The following is a 25092-nucleotide window of genomic DNA, read 5'->3' as shown; positions in this document are numbered from 1 at the left end:
GGAGGGGAAACACTGATGGTTCCAAATTTTCTTGGTATCATAGTTCTTGATTGTATGGTTGTTCTGTAGATATTTACTATGTTTGAATTTTGTGATACACAGTGGATCCCTTGTTCATATTTAAAACTTTCAAATAAAAATTAAAAAATAAAATAAAATCAAGAGTGCAAACTACATGTAAAGAGGGTGCATTTTCTTAGAGTGCACACTCTCCTGATTGTGTTGGGGCACATGTGCACACTCTTGGGGAAAAATGTGCACTCTTTAAGAGTGATCCCTCTTTCACATAGTATACACTTTTTAAGAAAAGTTGTCCCTTTTACTCCAGTGCACACTTCTTTACAGAGAATGCACACACTTGATGACATTCATTCCAAAACAAAAAAGATACGGGGGAAAAACATGAAATTTTTGTAGCTGCCCATTCCTACCCCCTATATGTATGGCTTCCTAGTGGTGAAGTATGGCCATGCTTCGTGCCTTTGGTTAAACTGTAGAATCCATCCTTTGAAATCAGATGACAGTGACATCTAATGGCTATCATCTTACTTGGTTTCATTTTATTATTCTTTCCTAAGTGACGGAATGACTAGCTACCACTCCATTCAAACCATCCAGTCTTTGTTCTTTGCTGGTCAGAGATACACACAGAGACAACACTCGTATAGACATTTGCACACAGTTCCACGAGCCGTGTTCCATGTGCTTATCCCACTTGTTCTTTTGCTTTTCTTTTTTAGGATGTATGCAAACTGCTCAGGGCCAGGGTTCAGTCTCCATTCAGACATTGTTATGCCTTACATCGCACATTATGGCAGCAAAAGCCAAATTGAGCGCTACATTTCTAAAATGGCAGCAGGCCAATGCATTGGGGCTATAGCCATGACAGAGCCTGGAGCTGGAAGGTGAGCAAACATTCAACACAAGATTTTTGTTCTTCATTTTCCTTTTATATTCTTACTAGTACTAAAAATCTCCTTCTGATTAGATACTCCTTATTTTATTTCAAAATCCTTACAGATAGACTTTTAGGGCCTGATATGTGTCATGTGCGTTGACAATTTGTTTTTGTGATTCTTGTGATCCTAGTGATTTGCAAGGAATACGCACAAATGCTAAAAAAGATGGACATGACTGGATTCTGAATGGCAGTAAGGTAAGTAGAAGCTCAGTAGGGGGCCCCTTATCTCTTTCCTCTTCAGTTGCAATGAAGCAGTGCCCAACATTGTATTAGGGTGCAACTGTTGAAGATTCTGTTCTTCAGCGGATTGATCGAAGCTTCCAGGGTATGTTTCACAGCTAAAGAGCCTACCTTGAGCCCAGAAATATAGGGACTTTGATTAGAATTCAACATAGATTTTTTTTTTTTACTTAGTGATTTTTTAGACATACAATTTGTTTAATGTTATGAAATTTAAGCCTCTTTTCTTCCAAATATTCTTTATTAACCAGTGTACAGTGTAAGGTTAGGTAAGAATGCTATATAAATGTACAGGTGAGGAAGAATGGTTTGCAAGTCATTGGGCATAAAGGTAGAATTCTAATAAGATACAAGAGAAATTTGCAAGTTTTGTATGGAAAACTCCCAGGACCTTTGGCTGTAGCAGCCAAAGGATGGGGAATCTCATGGCCAAGCCACATCTACATATTGCAGTCCTGCATATAAGATCAAGGAGATAGTCACAATTCTCCGAGGACAAGCAGGCTGCTTGTTCTCACTGATGGGTGACGTCCACGGCAGCCCTGAGGTCCAGAAATCTTCCTAGCAACAAAAGTTTACTATCTTTCCGTCCATCGCGCGGGGACAGCAGTTTCTTTTTGTCCGCAGTTGAGAGAGACTGTGTTTTGGTCCCTCTCAGTGTGTCCCGAGAAGCCTTCGATTTTTTTTGTCGCGATTTTCGTGTTTTTCTTCTCTCTTTCTTCTTTGGCTCCGTTGAGATGTTATTAAAAAAAAAAGTAAGTAAATTTCCTTAGACTTTTAGTTTGGGCCGGCTAAGTTTCGTTTCGCGGCCATCTTAGGCCGACCGTTTGGGTTTTTTTTCCTTTTTTGTGCCTTTATTTTTGGCACCATCAACGACTTTGACTTAACCGCCGCTATTTTTCCGTCCATGACATTGAGGATCCCAGCGGCTTCAAGAAGTGCGGTCACTGCAACCAGGCAATCTCGGGTTCTGATCCATACGTGTGGTGTATTCAGTGCCTTGGGCCCGAACATCACCCAGCCGCCTGTAAATTGTGTCTTAGGTCTCAAGAAGTGGACAAAGTGGCGAGACAAGCTCAACGGGACTGTCTGTTTAGAGCTTTGCCCGGTACTTCGACGTCGACAGAGGTACTGAGTTCGGCGGTGTCGATGTCAGCACCGGAGCAAGCATCAACCTCGGGAGTGCAGGTAATTGCTGTCTGCAGACCACTGCACGCTGGGAGTAGTGAGCCGTCGAGTGGGTCTCAACCTGTCTCGAAGGCTCCTGCTTCGCAGGCCCATCGGGACCGACCATCTTCGGACCCGACCTCGAGGAGGCGTTTGGATTCGACGTCCTCCTCATTGGTACCAAGGGGTACCGATGCCATACTTTGGGCAAAGGCCAAGAAGCATCGTCACTGGTCTCCTTCTTGACACGGTACCGGGAGCTCCGGGGCATCGAGGGAATCGGCACCCGAGAAGCGTCGGCGCCGGGAGGACCACTCCCCCTTTATTCAGGAGGTGTTGATGCGTCGGTCGATGGACAGCCCGGTACCACCTCCTCGTCCTTTGCAGGTTCTGTCTCCGACTCCTACACCGGCTTCCCTGCCTTTTCTGGTAGAGACTCTGGATGAGCGCCTCCGTTCTTCCAGGTCTCCTGGAAGGGCTGATGCGCCAGTCTGTACTGGTACCGACGGTGCATGCGCCCTCGGTACCGTTGGCCGAAGCGCCGGCTGGCTCCTTGCCTGTAGTGAGGTCCCCGACACCGGTACCGCTTGCGGCATCGGCTTCGGCTGCCACCCAGGTCGACTCCCCGTCGACGTCGTTGGAGGGAGCTTCATCGCCGCCCCCGAGGGAGTCAACTTCTCAACGACACCATCAAGGATATCGTTCCTCGGAGTCGAGACAGGCCCGGTTTCGGACTGCTGTTTGGGAGTTTTTGTCTGACACCGAGGAGGAGGCCTCGTGGGGGGAGGAAAAGGATCCCAGGTATTTCTCATCTGAGGAGTCTTGTGGTCTTCCTTCTGACCCCACTCCCTCTCCTGAAAGAAAGCTTTCTCCACCGGAGAGTCTTTCTTTCTCCTCCTTTGTCCGGGAAATGTCTGTGGGCATTCCCTTCCTGGTGGTTACTGAGGATGAGCCCAGGACTGAGCTGCTCGAGGTCCTCGACTATCCTTCACCACCTAAGGAGTCGGCCACGGCTCCTTTGCATAAGGTTCTCAAGGAGACTTTGCTTAGCAACTGGACGAACCCTTACTAATCCCACCATCCTAAGAAGATTGACATCCCAGTATAGGGTCCCATGGAGAACCTGAGGTGATGAGGACCCAGTTACCTTACGACTCTATAGTGTGGACTGTGCCCTGAAAGAGAGCTGGCAGTTCTAGAGATTTTGTCTCGGCGTCCCCGGGGCAGGAATCTAGAACTCTCAACTCCTTTGGGAGGAAGGCCTACAAGTCCTCCATGCTCTTGTCCAAGATCCAGTCGTACCAGCTCTACATGAGCATCTATATGCGGAACAATGTGAAGCAACTGGCGGACCTGGTAGATAAGCTCCCTGTGGAGCAAGCCAGGCCTTTTCAGGAGGTTGTCAGGCAGCTGAAGGCGTGTCGTAAATTCCTGTCCAGGGGTGCTTATGACACTTTTGATGTTGCGTCCAGGTCCGCTGCTCAAGGTATAGTGATGCGCAGACTCTCATGGCTGCATGCCTCTAACCTGGAAAGTAGGACCCAGCAGCGACTTGTGGATGTTCCTTGCCGGGGGGATAACATTTTTGGCGAGGAGGTCTAGCAGGTTGTAGAACAGCTCCACCAGCGGGTCACCGCCCTCAACAATTTCTCCCTCTGGGCGCCATCAGCATGTACCTCAACTGTTAGACGTTTTTTCAAGGGCAGGAGGAGTGCTCCCTATTCTTATAATAAGCATAGGTACACTCCACCTGCCCAACAGCCTTCTCAGCCCCAGCCTCAGCCCCAGCGCGTTCGTTCTCGTCAACAGCGTGCGCCTAAAGGGGCCTCTGCAGCTCCCCAGCAAAAGCAAGGGACGGGCTTTTGACTAGCTCCAGATGAGCATAGCTGCAGTAAATGTGTCTGTGCCGGATGACTTACCAGTCGGGGGGAGGTTAAAATTTTTTCACCAAAGGTGGCCTCTCATAACCTCCGATCAATGGGTTCTTCAAATAGTCCGGTTAGGATACACCCTCAATTTGGCTTCTACACCTCCAAATTGCCCACCGGGAGCTCAGTCTTTCAGCTCCCAGCTCAGGCAGGTACTTGCAGAGGAACTCTCCGCCCTTCTCAGCGCCAATGCGTTCGAGCCCGTTTCACCCGGGCAAGAAGGGCTGGGATTCTATTCCAGGTACTTCCTTGTGCAAAAGAAAACGGGGGGGGGGGGGGGGGGGGGATGCGTCTCATCCTAGACCTAAGGGCCCTGAACAAATTCCTGGTCCGAGAAAAGTTCAGGATGTTTTCCATGGGCACCCTTCTTCCCATGATTCAGGAAAATGATTGGCTATGCTCTCTGGACTTAAAGGATGCTTAGACCCACATTCCGATACTTCCAGCTCACAGAAAGTATCTTTGATTTCGTCTCGGAACGCAACACTTCCAGTATTGTGTGCTTCCTTTTGGCCTGGCCTCTGCAACCCGTGTCTTTACAAAATACCTGGCGGCGGTCACAGCGTCGCTATCCAGACTGGGAGTGCATGTGTTCCCTTACCTCGATGATTGGCTGGTGAAGAGCACCGCGGAGGCAGGAGCTCTACAGTCCATGCAGGTGACTATTCAACTCCTGGAGCTACTCGGGTTTGTTTTAAATTTCCCAAAGTCCCATCTCCTTCCAGTTCAAAAACTAGAATTCATAGGAGCTCTGATAGACTCAACAACAGCTCAGGCCTATCTTCCCGAGATGAGGGCAGACAATCTTTTGTCTCTCTTTTGCATGGTCAGAGCGTCTCAGTGAATCACGGCTCGGCAGACGTTGAGACTTCTCAGCCACATGGCCTCCACAGTCCATGTGACTCCCATGGCATACCTTCATATGAGATCAGCTCAGTGGACCCTAGCTTCCCAGTGGTACCAAGCTATCGGGAGTCTAGAGAATGTGATCCAATTGTCCATCAGGTTTCGCAACTCTCTTCGGTGGTGGACCATTCGATCCAATTTGACCTTGGGACGCCCATTCCAAATTCCTCAGCCACAAAAAGTGCTGACGACGGATGCATCTCTCCTGGGGTAGGGAACGCATGTAGATGGGCTTCACACTCAAGGACTTTGGTCCCTCCAGGAATCAGGTCTCCAGATCAATCTCCTGGAGTTGCAAGCGATATGGAACGCTCTAAAGGCTTTCAGAGATTGGCTGTCCAACCAAATTATCCAAATTCAGACAGACAACCAGGTTGTCATGTACTACGTCAACAAGCAGGGGGGCACCAGATCTCGCCCCTTGTGTCAGGAAGCCGTCCAGATGTGGCTTTGGGCTCGTCGTCGAGGCATGTTTCTCCAAGCCACGTATCTGGCAGGCGTAAACAACAGTCTGGCCGACAGATTGAGGAGGATAATGCAACCTCACGAGTGGTCGCTCAACTCGCGTGTGGTGTGCAAGATCTTCCAAGTGTGGGGCACCCCCGGTGGATCTTTTTGCCACTCAGCTCAATCACAAGGTCCCTCAGTTCTGTTCCAGACTACAGGCCCACGACAGACTAGCGTCGGATGCTTTTCTCCTTCATTCAGGGAAGGATCTTTTGTATGCATATCCTCCCATACCTCTTGTGAGAAAGACTCTGCTGAAACTCAAGCAAGACCGGGGAACCATGATTCTGATTGCTCCTTTCTGGCCGCGTCAGATTTGGTTCCCTCTTCTTCTGGAATTATCCTCCGAAGAACCGTAGAGATTGGAGTGTTTTCCGACCCTCAGTTAGATCAAAAAGCAAAGATGAAAAGAAGGAACAACTCCAAAGGGGAGGAGGGTGGGTTTGTGAGAACAATCAGCTTGCTGTCCTCGGAGTATACCTGCTACAGGTATGTATCTTCGCTTTCTCCGAGGACAAGCAGGCTGCTTGTTCTCACTTTGAAGGTGTGGAATACACGTGTGGATAAAGGTGAGCCAATTGATGTAGTGTATGTAGATTTTCAGAAAGTACTTGACAAAGTTCCTCTGAGAAAATTAAAAAGCCATGAGATGAGGCAATGTTCTGTTGTGGATTGGGAACTGCTTAAAAGATAGAAAACAGAGGGAGGGTTAAATGGCCATTCTCCAAGGACAAGCAGGCAAGTTGTATTCTCACAGCTGGGTGATGTTATCCAACAGAGTCCAGTGCAGATGCTGACTAGCAAAGGTTATGTAGAATTTTCTGGCAGCTTCCAACTTCCAGGCCTCACAGGCTCCAATAGGAGAAAGCTTTGAGTGAAGTGACGTCACAGACTGAGGTGAGTCATGTAGAGAGAGCAGCACATAGGGAGGAGGCAGAGTCAGCATTGGGGACTTGAACTCATGGTCTGCAGGGCCAGAGAGGAGTCGGCAGTGTTAACGTCGGGGATTTGAGCGCATGGTCAGCCTCTCGGGAGAGGAGGCAGCGTTAGTGTCGGGGACTTGAGCTCATGGTCAACAGCGCCAGAGAGGAGGCAGCAGTGTTAACATCGTGGATTTAAGCTCATGGTCAACAGCGCTGGAGAGGAGGTGACAGCATTAACGCCAGGAACTTGAGCGCATGGTCAGCAGCGCTGAAGAGGAAGCAGCAGTGTTAGCAGCAGCAACACTGAAGGAAGAGGCAGCAAATCTTTTAGCTGAGCAGTGTGAGCACCAGCACTGGAGGAGAGGAAGCAGTGAGGTTAGCATGTGGTCATAGTGCCGGAGGAGAGCAGGTGGTTGAAGGAAATGTGTAGACACCATTTTAGTAGCCTGTTCACATCCTTCCAAGGTAATCAGTTTGAATATCTATCTCCCAAATTATTATTCTCCGAGGACAAGCAGGCTGCATATTATCACTGATGGGTCATTGTCCGCGACGGCCCAGGAGCCTGGAACTTATAAAAAACAAGAACTTTCCAGAACGCGATGTTGCGCGTGCGAAGACGCACCGCACGTGCGTGAGCAGGTTCCCGCGACGCGAGCGTGTTGCTTTTAGTTTTTCTTGATCCACGCTCTGAAGAGACACGATTTTTTCTATCGCACTCTTTTTTGGCTCAGACCCCGGTTAGCGTTTTTCGGTCCTATATTTTTCTTTTCTTTTTCAAATTGTTTCCTTCACAAAATATTTTTTTAAAAAAAGGTTCTTTTCCCTTAATTTCTTAGTTTTTCTTCCTTCTTTTTCGACGCGGCCGCCCTTTAGGCTGCTTGGTCGGGCTGTTTCTTCCTTCTTTTGTGCCCCTTTTTTCTTGGCACCATTGAGCCTTTTGATTTCGCGACTGCCGGTTTTCCCTCCATGTCATCAAGGACACCCAGTGGCTTCAAGCGTTGTACTCGGTGCAGCCGGATCATCTCCAGTACCAAACCCCACGCATGGTGTCTCCAGTGTCTTGGGCCCGACCGTCTTCCAGCTGCTTGTAAGCTGTGTAAATTGATGAAAAAATGGACCCAAGTGGCTCGAGAGGCTCAGCGTGAGAAACTTTTTTCAGATCGGTCCAGTCCTTCGAGGTCGGCATTGACTTTGGTACCGAGGTTGGCGGCATTGGCATCGACATCGGGAGTCTGGGTAACGGCTGCTGAAGGACTGTATCGAGCTGGGAGCAGCGAGGCATCGAGTGGGTCTCCACCTATCTCGAGGCCTACTGCTATGCAGGCCCCCTGGGACCGACCTGCATCGGATTATCCTTCTCCGCCTGCTGAGGTTGCTACAGCCTCCTTGCATAATACACTGAGGGAAGTGCTTATGCGAAATTGGTCATGCCCTCTTTCTAATCCAGTTGTCCCCCAAAAAATCTGAGTCCCACTACAGAGTCCATGGAGAGCCTGTAATGGTGAAGGCCCAACTTCCTCACGATTCCATGGTGGTGGACTCTGCTCTCAGAAGAGCCAAGAGTACTAGAGACTATGCCTCGGTGCCCCCCAGGCAGAGAGTCTAGGACCTTGGATTCTTTGGGAGAAGAACGCATCAGGCCGCTATGCTCACCGCCAAGATCCAGACTTACCAGCTCTACCCGAGCATCCACTTGCGGAACTCGTGAGGCAGTTGTCCAGTTTAGTTGAAGCACTTCCTCCGGAGCTTGCTGAACCTTTTCACCAAGTGGTCAGGCAGCAGAAGGCGTGTCGCAAATTCCTGGCAAGGGGTCTTCTGACACTTTGATGTGGCATCCGAGTAGCTGCTCAGGTATAGTGATGCATAGAATCTCATGGCTGCGTTGTCTCTGACCTGGATCAGAAGACCCAGCAGCGAATTGGCGGATGTTCCTTGCCAGGGGGATAATCTTTTTGGGAGAAAAGTAGAGGACATGGTCGGTCAGATAAAAAAGCATCATGACGCCATGGATTCTCTCTCTCTTGCCGGATGTCTTCTGCTACTGCCTCCTCTTCCAGGAGGTTTTTTGGAGGAAAGAGGCGTGCTCCTTATTCCTATAACAGTTGTAGGTACACTCCTGCTTCTCAGTAGCCGGTTCAGGCTCAGCCCCAGCATGCTCGTTCCTGTCAACACCGTGCGCCTTAGACCCCTAGGGCTCCCCAGCAAAAGCAAGGGACGGACTTTTGACTGGCTCCAGTGCAGCATAGCCTCGGAACAAGTGTCCGTGCCGGACGGCTTGCCCGGCGGGGGGAGGTTGATATTTTTTCATCAAAGGTAACCTCTTACAACCTCCGACAGGTGGGTTCTTCAAATAGTCCGGTTAGGATACACTCTCAATCTGGTATCCAAGCCTCCAAATTGCCCTCCGGGAGCTCAGTCTTTCAGCTCCCAGCACAAGCAGGTACTTGCAGAGGAACTCTCCGCTATTCTAAAGGCCAGTGCGGTCGAACCCATTCCACCAGGGGAAAGAAGGACAGGGGATTCTATTCCAGGTAGTTCCTTGTGCAAAAGAAAAACAGGGGGGATGCTTCCCATCCTAGACTAAGGGCCCTGAACAAATTTCCTTCTCCGAGAAAGGTTTCAGATGGTTTCCCTGGGCACCCTTCTTCCCATGATTCAGGAAAACGATTTGGCTATGCTCTCTGGACTTAAAGGATGCCTATACCCACATTTCGATACTTCCAGCTCACAGGAAGTATCTTCGATTTCGGTTGGAACGCAGCATTTTCAGTACTGTGTGCTGCCCTTGGTCTCGCTCTGCGCCCAGGTTCTTCCAAAGTGTTTGGCAGTTGTTGCAGTAGCATTCGCTACGCAGATTGGGGGTTGCATGTGTTCCCTTATCTCGACGATTGGCCGGTGAAGAGCACCTCGGATACAGGGGGCTCTCTACAGTCCATGCGGATTACCTGTTCCAACTGCTGGAGCTACTGGGGTTTGTATCAATTATCCCAAGTCCCATCTTGCTCCGGTACAGAAATTGGAGTTCATTGAGCTCTGTTGGACACACGGACGTCTCGGGTTATCTTCCTAGGCAAGGGTGGACAATCTCCTGGCCCTAGTGTCCTTGTCTCGAGCATCTCAACAGATCACAGCTTAGCAGATGTTGAGACTTTTAGGGCACATGGTTTTCCACAGTTCATGTGACTCCATTGCACGCTACATATGAGATCCGCTCAATGGACCCTAGCTTCCAGTGGTGGCCATGCCACAGGGGATTTAGAGGCTATAACCCATCTCTCCACCGAGTTTGCAGATCCCTTCAGTGGTGGTTCTTTCGATCCAATTGACCCTTGGGACGTCCATTCCAATTCCTCAGCCGCAGAAAGTGCTGACGGTGGATGCATCCCTCCTAGGGTGGGGAGCTCATGTAGCGGACTTCACACTCAATGAGCTTGGTCTTTCAGGAAAAAGATCTTCAGATCAACCTCCTGGAATTGCGAGTGATCTGAAAGCTCTAAAGGCTTTCAGAGACCGGCTGTCCAATCAAATTATTTTAATTCAGACAGACAATTCAGTTGCATGGTTTTACACCAACAAGCAGGGGGCACCGGGTCTCGCCCTCTGTGTCGGAAGCCGTCCACGACGTGGCTTGGGCTCACCATCATGGCCATGTTTCTCAGGCCACGTATCTGGCAGGCGTCAAAAACAGTCTGGCTGACAGGTTGAGCAAGATAATGCAACCTCACAAGTGGTCTCTGAACATGGATGTTGTTCACAAGATCTTCTGAGCATGGGGGCACCCCCTCGGTGGATCTTTTTGCCACTCAGATCAATCACAAAGCCCCTCAATTCTGTTCCAGACTTCAGGCCCACGACAGACTAGCGTCAGATGCCTTTCTCCTACATTGGGGGACAGGCCTTCTGTATGCGTATCCTCCCATACCTCTAGTAGGGAAGACTTTGCTGAAACTCAAGCAACACCATGGAACCATGATTCTGATTGCACCTTTTTGGCCCCATCAGATCTGGTTCCCTCTTCTTCTGGAGTTGTCCTCCAAAGAACCGTGGAGATTGGACTGTTTTCCAACTCTCATAACTCAGAACCAGGGGGTGCTTCTGCATCCCAACCTCCAGTCTCTGGCTCTCACGGCCTGGATGTTGAGAGATTAGAAGTTGCTACTTAGGTCTTTTGGAGGGTGTCTCCCGAGTCTTGCTTGCTTCCAGGAAAGATTCCATGACAAGGTGTTATTCTTTCAAATGAAGGAGGTTGCCGTCTGGTGTGACAGCAAGGCCCTAGATCCTTTTCCTTGTCCTACACGGTCCCTGCCTGAATACCTTCTACACTTATCAGAGTCTGGTCTCAAGACCAACTCCGTAAGGGTTCACCTTAGTGCAATCAGTGCTTACCATCAGCGTGTAGAAGGTCAGCCTATCTCTGGACAGCCTTTAGTTGTTCGCTTCATGTGAGGTTTGCTTTTGTCAGAGCCCCCTGTCAAACCTCCACCAGTGTCATGGGATCTCAACGTCATTCTCACCCAGCTGATGAGAGCTCCTTTTGAGCCATTGAATTCTTGCCATTTGAAGTACATGACCTGGAAGGTCATTTTCTTGGTGGCTGTTACTTCAGCTCGTAGAGTCAGTGAGCTCCAAGCCCTAGTAGGTCATGCATCTTATATCAAGTTTCATCATAACAGAGTAGTCCTCCGCATTCACCCTAAGTTCTTGCTGAAGGTGGTGTCGGAGTTCCAACTGAACCAGTCAATTGTCTTGCCAACATTTTTTCTCCGTTCTCATACCCACCCTGGTGAGGACAAGTTGCACACCTTGGACTGCAAGAGAGCACTGGCCTTTTACATGGAGCGGACTAAGCCCTACAGACAGTCTGCCCAATTATTTGTTTCTTTCAATCCCAACAGGAGGGGAGTCGCCATCGGTAAACGCACCATTTCCAATTGGCTAGCAGATTGCATTTCCTTCACTTATGCTCAAGCTGGGCTGACTCTACAGGACCATGTCACGGCTCACAATGTCAGAGCCATGGCAGCGTCAGTGGCTCACTTGAAGTCAGCTTCTATTGAAGAGATTTGCAAGGCTGCAACGTGGTCATCAGTCCACACATTCACATCTCACTACTGCCTTCAGCAGGATAGCCGACGTGACAGTCGGTTGGGGCAGTCGGTGTTGCAGAATCTGTTTGGGGTTTAGAATCCAACTCCACCCTCCTAGGCCCATTTCTGTTCTGTTCCAGGCTGCACTCTCACTTAGTTGTGTTTCTTTTTAGGTCAATCTAAATTATGTCCTCGCCGTTGCGAGGCCTAATTGACCAGTGTTCATTGTTTTGAGTGAGCCTGAGGGCTAGGGATACCCCATCAGTGATAATATGCAGCCTGCTTGTCCTCAAAGAAAATGAAGATACTTACCTGTAGCAGGTAGTCTCCGAGGACAGCAGGCTGCATATTATCACAACCCACCCTCCTCCCCTTTGGAGTTGTTCCTCTTCTTTTTTGCTTTTTATTAAGTAAAGGCAACACGCTCGCGTCACGGGCGGGAACCTGCTCGCGCATGCGTGGTGCGTCTTTTTATAAGTTCCGGGCTCCTGGGCCGTCGCGGACGACGACCCATCAGTGATAATATGCAGCCTGCCATCCTCGGAGAATACCTGCTACAGATATGTATCTTTATTTATTTATTTATTTATTTATTGCATTTGTATCCCACATTTTCCCACCTATTTGCAGGCTCAATGTGGCTTACATAGTTTTGTTATAACATTATCATTACAGGATATCAGATACAATTAGTAGTGTGCAGAGAATGAGTAAGGGAAGAAAGAAGGAAGTGATTAGGCGGGTAAGTATAGAAGGTGGACTTTCATAGGTGGGTGGGTTGGTGAAGTGGATTAGTGAAGCTATGGGTTCTCTTTGTAGGCCTTGTTGAAGAAATATGTCTTCAGAGATTTGCGAAGTTAGTTATTTCGTCAATTGATTTTATTTTTCATTTTGCACTTAAGTTCACCTCCTTGTACTTTGCCTGCTTAAGTGGGATTGGGTGGGAGAGAGGACAGGAAGCATAACAAAAAGTCATCCTGGCAGCGGGGGGGAGGATGAAGCTGTCCTGGGAGAGAGAGAGACTGCTAGAGCTGTTTTGGGAGGGAGGGAGAGTGCTGGAGCTTTGCTTGGAGAGGAGGGGAAAAGAGTGTTGGAGCTGTTCTGTGAGAGAGGGAGAGTGCTAGGACTAGGATGAGGGCTGGGGTTGTACTGGGAGAGAGAGAAGGAGAGGATTATAGCTGGAGCTGTAGTGGGGGGAGAGAAGTGCCAGGACCTTCAGGAAAAGAAAGACTTTTTGGATACAGTACACCAGTGTTTCCCAAGTGGGTCCTGGAGCAGCCTCGTAACCACTTGTAACCACTCGCCTCCACCTACCCTCCTCTCTTCCTTCCCGTTCACATTAATTGATTTGATTTGCTTACTTTATTTATTTTTTGTCTATTAGATTGTAAGCTCTTTGAGCAGGGACTGTCTTTCTTCTATGTTTGTACAGCGCTGCGTATGCCTTGTAGCGCTATAGAAATGCTAAATAGTAGTAGTAGTAGTAGTAGTAGCCCGTGTCAGTCAGACTTTCAGGATATCCACAATGAATATGTATGAGATTGTTTGTTTTGCATATGCTGCCTCCATTGTATGCACATCTCTTTCATGCATATTCATTATGCATAGCCTAAAAACCCAATTGGCAAAGGGGTACTCCAGGACTGATTTGGGAAACCCAACTGACGAGGGGGTACTCAAGGACCAACTTGGGAAACACTGCAGTACACTACTTATGCCTGAACTGTAACCAAAATGTCTTTCCCTGAAGGTCCTGGCACTTTCCCCCCACTCCCAGCATAGCTACAACTATACCTTTCTCCCTCCATTTTCCTCCCTCTCTCTCAGTATAACCCCAGTCTCCATCCTCCATCCCATCAAATATTAAACTTCATAGACCAGTGGATGGTGGTGTCATACTGATTTTCACTTCAGTTTCAGTGAATTACACTTTATGGGCCAAAATGCAGGATCACAATTAAAATTCTTAATCGTTGCTCACCCCTATATTATTTTATTCCTCCTGAATAATAAAATCTTTTCCAGTTGCATTATTATTTCCCTAGTTTCTTGGGTAATTTCACTATGGGGAGAAGAACCTTCATCCTGCACAACTACTTACATGTTTTATTCATAAGTTTAGCTCTACATTCACCACTGCACAGGGAGGATCCCCATGTAAAATCCTTTGTATACCCATATGGTCATTGCTGGCAAACTTGCCAGGTAGGCTTGGAACATCACAACTCCAGCATCAAACTTTTCATCTGAATATCAGCGTTTCCTGAGCTGTAAGAAAACTTCCCTTTTGGCAAACCACTAGGCTGGATTTTTTTGTGCTCTTCTGGATAAGGACCTTTCAGCCAGTGAGCTCTCCTTATAAACTCCTATAACAGGATTTGCACAAAGGTTTTGAATTCTTTTTTCTGGCAGGAGACAATGAAATCCTGATTTCTAGAAGGGTGATAGATAATGTACCCTGTAATAGTGCAGTGGTAAAGTATGTAAACTTGTGTCCAAGGAAAGTAAATCGTCTCTGAAGGAAAAGTTCTTGGTATCCATTCCTCTTATCCTGACTCAAAAAGTACTGCCAAACTTGAACAAAGGTGTTTTTTGTTTTTTAAACTAAAGATTAGGCCATGTTGTTTGCAGCAGGGCCCATATGAGTAAAATAGGTCCTGTGACAGAAAACAGTGCTAATCTTTAGTAAAAGACCCCCAAAGTAACATTTGCCTTGAACAATGAGCCTGGTGGATCTGTGACTTTGTAGCTCCAAGTGACCATATTTTGACTTCCTCAGGATTAAGAATTAGTTTTTTTTTTTTTTTCATTTTACAAGTATTCTTTCCAGTTTGAGAAACTGTTCATAAAAATTAATGGAAGAATGTCCAAATAAGAGGTAGGAAATGAGAAGGTTGCAGGTTCTTCAGCGTTTTAAGGACTTACCTCTACACATTGTTTAGTAGAACTATTGTAGATCTGTCTATTTCAAGTTTTACTTATTTACTGCATATGTGATGAAAAAGTATTAATTTCTTTTGAGAAATCTGAGAAATTTCTGCCCCCCCCCCCCCCCCCCCCGTCCACAGCTCTCCCAAACTTTGAAAAGTCAGTTTGCCCCCCTTCCACCAACAACCTATTTACACAAAGTTTGGAGGAGCTATGTCTAGTCATCAACATTCCTGTCAAGTAGCTTGAGCTACGCAAGAGTCCTGTGCCAGTGTTGTTTTTTGTTTTTTGTAGTGATGATGGAGGTTTTGCAACGATACAGCTTTTTTTGAATCAGAAGGGACAGGCAGGTTACAATTCAAAGTACTTATATCACTGCACTTCCCCTCACCTCAAGATATAAATTGTATAGAATTCAAATGTTGCCATTGACATGTACAAATGCTTTAGTGAGTAAAACTTGACTTGCATCATTGTTTTGTTTTTTTAATAAAATTCTGCTGTTTTTTTTTTTTTGCTTTTTCTGCAATATATCGACTCCATCTGCATTCTCTTTACAGACGTTCATCACCAATGGCTGGATGTGTGACATGGTGATTGTTGTGGCTGTGACAAACCGAGAGGCAAGCTCCCCAGCTCATGGGATCAGCCTCTTTCTGGTGGATAATGGAATGAAAGGCTTCAATAAGGGTCGCAAGCTGGAAAAGATTGGACTGAAGGCACAGGTGAGTCTCTAAAGAAACCCTGCTCACGCTTTTGCTTTCTGCCTGGGGACAAGGCTCAACACTTTTTTCTCTTTATTAAAAGAGCCTCTGGATTTGTCTATACCAGTAAATTTAATTAGTTTTCAACTTGCCTGCATTGGTAAAAGTTTTTGGAAAAATACGTACCTTTTCAATTCTTAATGCGTTTGGAGGTTCAAGAGGTAGGGGTTTCTTAGGTTATAGATCACTTTTTAGAGGATAGAGCACTGAGACAATGTTGATGCTGGTCTTAAATTCTTATGCAGCCATATGGAGCATGCTTGACATGGTATCATCATTTCATGCAAAAGAAAAATCAAATTTTCAAAGTTAAGTTGAGGTTTCCAAATATTAGAAGAATGGTCAAAGGTTTGGCAGTTAAAATTTAATGTGAAGAAGTGCAGAGTCGTGCATTTGGGGTGCAGAAATCCAAAGGAGTTGTACAACATAGGAGGCGAGAGATTGGTGAGCACAGCTCAGGAAGAAACCATGGGGGTGATGGTGTCTGAGGATCGTAAGGTGATGAAACAATGTGACAAGTCATGGCCAGAGGTGTATGCTAGGCTGCATAGAGAAGGGTATAACCAGCAGAAGAAAGGAGATGTTCATGCCCCTGTACAAGTCGTTGGTGAGGTCCCACTTGGAGTATTGTGTTCAGTTTTGGAGGCTATATCTTGCTAAAGATGTAAAACAACTTGAAACAGTTTCAGAGAAAAGTGACGAAAATGGCATTAAGTCTGTGGGACAAGACACATAAGGAGAGACTTGTTGGTTTTATATTATGAATGTATACATTGTTCTCCGAGGACAAACAGGCTGCTTATTCTCACACATGGGTCGATGTCCTCGTTGGCCCAGGAACCAGCATTTTGCCATAGCAAAGACAAAAAACTTTGGTAGAGTCTTCTGGTGCGCGTGCAGCACGGACTGACTTTTCGCTTCCTGTGCGAGCGTGTACCTCATTAATTTTTTTCCCACGATGAGGTGTGGCAGGTTCCTCCTGTGCTCCTTGTTCTGACCTGGGAAAGAGTTCTTCTCACAGCGATTTTTCGTGTATTTTTTACTTTTTTTTTTTTTTTTTCATTTAAAAAAAAAAAAAAAGAGCGTAGGATCTCTTTTTTTTTTTTTTTTTATCTAAAGTCCTTAGTCTTTTTTGTCCAATTTTAAGTTTCCTTTCTTTTTTGTCTCGGCCGGCTTTCTCCTTATTTTTGTGCCCCTTTTTATTAGCACAATCGAGTCTTTTGATTTCGCCGGAGCTGTTTTTCCTTCCATGTCATCGAGGACACCCAGCGGCTTCAAATGTTGTACACGGTGCAACCGGACCATCTCAGGTACTGATACCTATTCCTGGTGTATCCAGTGCCTTGGACCCGACCACAGCCCAGCTGCTTGTGCTCTGTGTCTCGTATAAAAAGCGGATCCAAGTAGCTCGAGAAGCCCAACGAGAGAAACTTTTTGGGGCTCGGTCTGGTCCTTGACATCAGCATCGACATCGGAACCGAGGGAAGCATCGACGTCAGGAGCAGAGGTTAATGGCTGCTGATAGACCAAGTCGTACTGGAGCAGTGAGATGAGTGGGTCTCCAACTGTCTCGAGGCCTCCTGCTATTCAGGCCCCCCAGGATCCGACCATCGTCAGACCAGACCCCCGAGGAGACATGAGGATTCCACGTCGTCCTCGTTGGCACTGAGTAAAGGCGAAGAGCATAGTCACTGATCTACTTCGACACATGGTGCTGTAAGCTCCGGGGTGTCGAAGGATTCGGCTCCCCCTCCATACAGGAGGTGCCAATGCGCCGGTCTCTTAGCAGCCCAGTACCTGCACCTGAAGCCTCAGTAGATTCTGCCACTGGCTGATCCACCGACCCTGCAGCGCCTTCTCCGATGGTGGCTCTCGATGAGCACATCCAGGCCCTGCTCCAGAACTTCTGGAAAGACTGCTGCGCCAGTCCTGCTTCAGTGTCGGGGGTGCTTGCGCCTTCCGTGCCATCTGCAGCAGTAGCATCTGGCCCTTCACCTGTGGTGAGGTCCCCGTCATCTGTGCCGCTTGCGACCCAGGTGGCTTCCCTTCGTCAGTGGAGGAAGCTTCGCCGCAGTCCATGCAGGCGTCGGCCTCTGAACATCGCCATTGAGGACGTTGATCCTCGGCGTCGAGGCAGGCTCAGTCTCGGCGTTCCTTAGGGAGGTACTTTCCGATACTGAAGAGGAGCGTTCGTGGGAGTCAGAGGGAGATCCCAGATACTTTTTCTTCCGATGAGTCGTATGGGATTCCTCTGAAAACCTTCCCCTCCACCTGAAAGGAGACTGGTCTTCCTCCTGAGAGTCTTTCTTTTACATCTTTTATCTGGGAAATGGCTACAGCTATTCCATTCCCTATGGAGGTGGAGGATGAGCCCAGGGCTGAGATGCTTGACGTCCTGGATTATCCCTACTACTACTACTACTTAACATTTCTAAAGCGCTACTAGGGTTTACGCAGTGCTTGTACAGTTTAACAAAGAAGGACAGTCCCTGCTCAAAGGAGCTTACAATCTAAAGGACAACATGTGCAGTCAGCTTACAATCTAATGGACAACATTGGCAGACTCTCCACCTAAGGAGGCTGTGACAGCTCCTTTGCATAAGGTTCTGAAGGAAGTCCTTATGTGGAACTGGTCTTTCCCTCTGTCTGACCCCGTGATCCCGAAGAAAGGCTGATTCCCAGTATCGGATCCACAGTGAACCTGGGTTGATGAGGTCTCAGTTACTCCACAATTCCATGGTAGTGGACTCCGCCCCTCAAGAGAGCCAAGAGTACTAGGTACTATGCCTCGACGCCCCCCAGCATAGAAGCTAGGACCTTGGATCCTTGTTGGAGAAAGACTGTATCAGGTCGCTATGCTCGCTGCCCTTATCCAAACTTACCAGCTCTTCATGAGCATCCACTTGCGGAACTCGGTGAGGCACCTGTGTAGCTTGATCGGATGCCCTCCCTCCAGAGCAGGCCGAGCCTTTTTGCCAGGTGGTCAGGCAACAGAAGTGTGTCATAAATTCCTGGCCAGGGGCACTCTTTTGATGTGGCATCCAGGAATCGCTGCTCAGGGTATAGTGATGCACAGACTCTATGCCTGCGTGCCTCTATTCCTATGCTAGGCATAGGTACACTCTGGCTTCTCGTAAGCCTACCCAAGCTCAGCCCCAGCGCACTTGTTCTCGTCAACAACGTGCGCCTAAGGCCCCTGCTGCTCCCCAGCAAAAGCAAGGAACGAGCTTTTGATTGGCTCCAGTTAAGCACAGCCACATTAAAAGTTGTCTGTACCGGACGACTTGCCAGTTGGAGGGAGGTTAATGTTTTTTCACCAAAGGTGGCCTCTCATAACCTCCGACCGGTGCGTTCTTCAAATATTCCGGTTAGGATACACCCTAAATCTGGAATCCAAACCCCAAGTTGCCCACTGGGAGCTCATTCTTACAGCTCCCAGCACAGGTAGGTACTTGCAGAGGAACTCTCCGCCCTTCTAAAGACCCATGCGGTTCAAACCCGTTCCACCAGGGGAAGAAGGGCTGGGATTCTATTCCAGGTACTTTCTTATGCAAAAGAAACAGGGGGGATGCGTCCCATCCTAGACCTCAGGGCCCTGAACAAATTCATAGTCCGAGAAAAGTTCAGGATGCTTTCCCTGGGCACCCTTCTTCCCTTGATTCCAGGAGAACGATTGGCTATGCCCTCTGGACTTAAAGGATGCTTTCACACACATCTCGATACTCCCAGCTCACAGGAAGTATCTTCGATGTGAGCTGGGAGCACAGCACTTTCAGTACCGTGTACTGCCTTTTGGCCTGGCGTCTGTGCCCAGAGTGTTTACAAAGTGTCTAGTGGTAGTCGCAGCGTCGCTACGCAGACTGGGAGTGCATGTGTTTCCTTATCTCGACAATTGGCTGCGCAGAGCACCTCAGAGGAAGGTGCTCTGGAGTCCATGTGAATGACAATTCAAGTGGCTACAGCTGTCAGAAATATGGAATTCATTGGAGCACTGCTGGACATGAAGGCAGCTCAGGCTTATCTTCCCGAGACAAGGGCGACAACCTCCTGTCCCGTGGGTGTCAACAGTTTGTGCGTCTCAGCAGGTCACAGCTCGGCAGATGTTGATACTCTTGGGGCACATGGCAAATTAATGGAACAAATGTGATATATATCCCCATCCCTATAATTATGCAATATTCCCCGGATTCTTTATAATGCGACTTGAGTTGCACATGCAATCTGGTCGTATTCTGGATTTGCACATGCAGCTTAATTAGTTTAACATGCCAGTCAGTGCTGATAACTGTTGACACTAATTGGGATTAATTAGAATTTACATGCACAAATGTCTGTGTCTATAAAGTAATTCGTGGGAAATTCTAAGATGTGGATCTGAAAAGGGGCGTGGCCATGGGTGGATTATGAGGCATGTCTAGAATTTATGTGTACTGTTATAGAATATGCCTGTTCTGCACATAATTTAGACATCGGCATTTACATCAGGCTTTTATTGGCGTAAATGGCCACGACTAAATATAGTCGCAGAAAATGGGTGTATTCTATAAACTGTACCTAGATTTAGGCATATTTTATAAACCATGCTTAAATTTAGGGTTCATATAGGTTACGCCTAGGTGTATTTTTTTTGGCACCGATTTTTTGGGGCATGATATATAGAATATAGCCCTTTATAGCAACTTTGTATAAATCCTGTAAAATGAATACCATAAACATCATGTATAAACCCAACATTTCAAAACATCACTCTCCTTAAACATATGTAATTCTTTTAATCTGACATTTAAATATTCATGAGTTCTTAAGAGCCCCCAAACACCAGTCAGTTCCCCAGATACAAGTCCAAGCTGTCCATATCATGGTCATCTTCCGAAGTAAATAAATAAATAAAACTCCCTGGATTAAATCCAGCCTATGGAAAAATATGCAGCTACATCAGTTATATGAAAATGCCAACCCATAAGATAATATCATTAAGGATCTCCTCTGGCTGATGAAGGAGGAGTGGATCTCCCAGGCTCAGCATCTGAGAAGTGTGACAACACCTGCCTTTGACAACTTGCTGCCACCTAGAGATGGGAGATGGTACATTGGACTTAGTGCTTTTCAAACGCACTTTCTTCTCTGGAACATTATCCACTTTTAGTTGTAGTAATAATTGCCACACTTTGTCAGCGGTTAATGCCTTATGACTAGCAGCTTTTACTCTTAAAAAAAAAACCCAAAACAAAACAATCCTGATGGATATCCCAATTGTAATGAATTTGCTCCATCCGAAGAAACTGGGTCACTCCCCAGAATTCTTTACACTTTTATAACGTTATCTGAGATATGTCAATAGGGACACTCTTCCAAGTAATAGAGCCTTCCTTTCTGGCTACTGCTAATATACGTTCTTTGGTAACAAAGTCATGTATACAAGCAATTATGTCTCTAGCACTGTTATCCCTGTAGGGTCCCAGTGCCTGATGTACTCTATCTGAATCTCCACATTAGGAATTTCTGCCGCATTAGCTGCACACAATAGCAATTGTGTGATATCGTGTACCATGTGGGTACAATCTGCAAAGGCCTCCTCTGTATCCAAATATTATTTCGGCAGGACCTATTCTCAAGGTCCTCTGTCTTATCCCTGAGCTCTCTAAGTTCCCTGGAAGATGTGTGCATACCTGCTTTAAACTCCACCAACTGTACTGCACACATGTCATTTGTTTTTCCACTACCTTCTGCCTCACCATCAGGCCCACAGATCTTTCTTAATATCTTCCACTGCATCCCTAATAATCTTGGCATACCAACTGAAACTTTCTCTTCAGATCTTTTTTTAAATCCATCATCCAGCACAATAACTGACGGGAGCCCACAGGGATCCCTTGTTTGTCCATATCTGTGTTGCAATCAGAATCATCAGAAAGTATTGACACCATCTTTGCTCAGCACGCGGCTCAGGGGATTATTCTCGCTCTGCTTCCTGCATGCAAACAAGACTAGCTCAATTTAGAACTACTTCAGCTATTCTTTACTGCTCGAGGATGATTCAAAATTGGATGGTAAGAAAAATGATCATTCTCCGAGGACAAGCAGGCTGCTTGTTCTCACATGTGGGTCGACGTCCGCATCGGCCCAGGAATCGGCATATTGCAAGCAAATATTTAAAAGTTTGCCAGAGGTTTCTGGCGCACCTGCAGCGCGCACAGATTTCCCGCCCATCGCGTGTGAACACGTTCCTCAGTTTTCTTTTATTCGCGTTGAGGTGTGGTAGAGGTTTTTTTCTCTGTGGTCCTCTCAGGCCCGAGAAAGAGTCTTCGTTTCGTGGCTTTTTGCCTTTCTTTTTTTTTTTCCTTTTTAATACCAAGATTCTACAGTTTAAAAATAAAAAACTTCCCGTAGTTTCTTTATTTTTGCCCCTTTTAAAATTTTCCTTTGTTTTTGACGCAGTCGGGTTGTTACCTTCTTTTTGTGCCCTTTTTTTTCCTTTTAACAGGCACAATCGTGTCTTTTGATTTCGCCGAGCGTTTTTCCTTCATGTCATTGAAGACACCCAACGGCTTCAAACGTACTCGGTGCAACCGGACCATCTCAGGTACCGATACCCCACGCCTGGTGTATCCAGTGCCTGGCCTAACCATCGCCTGGCATGCTTGTAGTCTGTGTCTTCGTATGAAGAAACGGACCCAAGCGTCTCGAGAAGCCCAACGAGAAAAGCTTTTTGGGACTCACTCCAGTCGTTCAACATCGACATTGGTACCGAGGTCGGCGGCATCAACATCAACTTTGAGGGAAGCATCGACATAGGGAGCAGAGGTAATGGCTGCTGAAAGACCTATTCGTGCTGGGAGCAGTGAGGCATCAAGTGGGTCTCCACCTATCTTGAGGCCTCCTGTTATGCAGGCCCCCCCCCCCCCCCCCCCCCGGGACTGACCTTTGTCAGACCCGGCCCAGAGGAGGCGTGAGGATTCCACGTCTTCCTCATCGTTACCGAGGAGTCTCGATGACGGATGTCGAGCGAAGGCAAAGAAGCACCGTCATCGTTCTCCTTCGACACACGGTGCCGGGAGCTCTGGGGCGTCGAGGGAATCAGCACCCGAGAAGCGTTGGCGCTGAGAGGATCGCTCCCCCTCTATTCAGGAGGTGCCGATGCGTTGGTCTTCTGGCAGCCCGGTACCTGCTCCCAAGCCTCGACAGATTCTGCCAGTGGCTCCTTTACTGACCCTGCAGCCTTGTCCGATGGCGGCTCTCGACTAGCGCATCAGGGCCCTGCTTCCAGAGCTTCTGGAAGGATTGCTGCGCCAGTCTGCTTCGGTGTCGGGGGTGCTTGCACTTTCCGTACCATCTGCTGCAGCGGCATCTGGCCTTACGTCTGTGGTGAGGTCCCTGACCTCGGTGCCACCTGCGGCATCGGTGTTGGCTGCCACCCAGGTCGACTCCCCTTCGACGTCCGTGGAGGAAGCTTTGCCGTAGTCCAGGTGGGCGTCGACTTCTCGGCATTGCCATCAAGGACGTCGTTCCTCCGCATCGAGGCAGGCTCAGTTTCGGACTGCTCTGAGAGATGTCTTGTCCGATACTGAAGATGAGCGTTCGTGGGAGGAAGAGGAGGATCCCAGGTACTTTTCTTCTGATGAGTCCTATGGGATTTCCTCTGAACCTTCCCCTCCACTAGAAAGGAGACTTTCTCCACCGGAGAGTCTATCCTTTACCTCCTTTGTCTGGGAAATGGCTGCGGCTATTCCCTTCCCTGTGGAGGTTGAGATGAGCCCAGGGCTGAGAATCCTGGATTATCCTTCTCTGCCTAGAGAGGCTGCAACGGCTCCTTTGGATAATGTCCTGAAGGAAGTCCTTATGCGAAACTGGTCGTTCCCTCTGTCTAATCCCGTGATCCCGAAAAAAAAACTGAATCCCAATATCGAATCCACGGGGAACCTGGATTGATGAGGTCTCGGCTACCTCACAATTCCATGGTGGTGGACTCTGCTCTCAAAAGAGCCAGGAGCACTAGGGACTATGCCTCAGCACCCCCGGGCAGAGAATCTAGAACCTTGGACTATTTTTGGAGAAAGGCGTATCAGGCCGCTATGCTCGCTGCTAAAATCCAGACATACCAGCTCTTCACGAGCATCCACTTGCAGAACTCGGTGAGGCAACTGTCTAGCTTGGTTGATGCATTCCTTCTGGAGCAGGCCGAGCCAGGGGTCAGGCAGCAGAAGGCGTGTCAAATTCCTGGCCAAGGGTATGTTCGACACTTTTGATGTAGCATCCAGGATCGCTGCCCATGGTATAGTGATGCGCAGACTCTCATGGCTGCGTGTCTCTGACCTGGATCATTCGGTCCAGCAGCGGATGGCGGATGTTCCTTGCCGAGATGGCTCTGTCATTCTCCCGGTCTCTTCAGCTCGTAACCTTGGGGTCATGTTTGACTCCTCTCTCTCCTTCTCTACTCATATCCAGCAGATCGCCAAGACCTGTCGTTTCTTTCTTTACAACATCCGTAAAATCCACCCCTTTCTACCAGAACCCTCATCCACACCCTTGTCACCTCTCGTTTAGACTACTGCAATCTGCTTCTTGCTGGCCTCCCACTTAGTCACCTCTCCCTCTCCAGTCAGTTCAAAACTCTGCTGCCCGTCTCGTCTTCCGCCAGGGTCGCTTTACTCATACTACCCCTCTCCTCAAGTCGCTTCACTGGCTCCCTATCCGTTTTTTGCATCCTGTTCAAACTTCTACTAACTTATAATGTACTCACTCTGCCTGCTCCCCAGTATCTCTCCCACACTGCTCCTTCCCTACATCCCTTCCCATGCCACTCCGTTCCATGGATAAATCCTTCTTATCTGTTCCCTTCGTCCACTACTGCCAACTCCAGACTTCGCATCTTCTGTCTCGCTGCACCCTACGCCTGGAATAGCCTTCCTGAGCTCCTACGTCTTGCCCCATCCTTGACCAGTCTTTAAAATCTAGATGAAAGCCCACCTCTTTAACATTGCTTTTGACTTGTAACCACTCGCACTCCACCTACCCTCCTCTCCTCTTTCCTCTACACATTAATTGATTTGCTTGCTTTATTTTTTGTCTATTAGATTGTAAGCTCTTTGAGCAGGGACTGTCTTTCTTCTATGTTTGTGCAGTGCTGTGTACACTTTGTAGCGCTATAAAATTGCTAAAAAGTAGTAGTAGTAGAAAGTAGAGGATCTAGTCGACCAGCTCAAGAAGCACAATGATGCTATGGATTCTCTCTCCCGCCGGGCATCTTCTGCTACTACCTCCTCATCTAGGAGGTTTTTTGGAGGGAAGAAGAGTGCTTCCTATTCCTATGCTAGGCGTAGGTACATTCCTGCTTCTCGGCGGCCTGCCCAGGCTCAGTCCGAGCGCGCTCGTTCTCGCCAACAGCATGTGCCTAAGGCCACTGCGGCTCCCCAGCAAAAGCAAGGGACGGGCTTTTGACTTGCTTCAGTTCAACATAGCCTTAGTAAACGTGTCTGTACCGGATGACTTGCCAGTTGGGGGGAGGTTAATGTTTTTCATCAAAGGTGGCCTCTTTTAACCTCCGACCGGTGGGTTCTTCAAATTGTCCGGTTAGGATACACCCTCAATCTGGACTCCAAGCCTCTAAATTGCCCACCGGGAGCTCAGTCCTACAGCTCCCAGTACAAGCAGGTACTTGCAGAGGAACTCTCCGCCCTT

At 47.9% G+C, this 25092-nt stretch overlaps 1 protein-coding gene across 1 annotated transcript in view; it reads left to right on the top strand.

Annotated features, from left to right (window-relative positions):
* ACADL (acyl-CoA dehydrogenase long chain) overlaps positions 1–25092 on the top strand; it is a 191907-nt gene that overhangs the window by 85146 nt on the left and 81669 nt on the right. The window contains exons 5-7 of the mRNA XM_030210840.1: positions 741–905; positions 1090–1156; positions 15211–15375. Coding sequence (XP_030066700.1) covers positions 741–905; positions 1090–1156; positions 15211–15375 — 397 coding nt within the window. The remainder of the gene's footprint in view (positions 1–740; positions 906–1089; positions 1157–15210; positions 15376–25092) is intronic.

The sequence above is a fragment of the Microcaecilia unicolor genome, chromosome 7 (assembly GCF_901765095.1).
Source record: "Microcaecilia unicolor chromosome 7, aMicUni1.1, whole genome shotgun sequence".
NCBI lineage: Eukaryota > Metazoa > Chordata > Amphibia > Gymnophiona > Siphonopidae > Microcaecilia > Microcaecilia unicolor.
The sequence above is the reverse complement of the archived record's forward strand: the minus strand, read 5'-3'. Positions and strand labels throughout refer to the sequence as shown.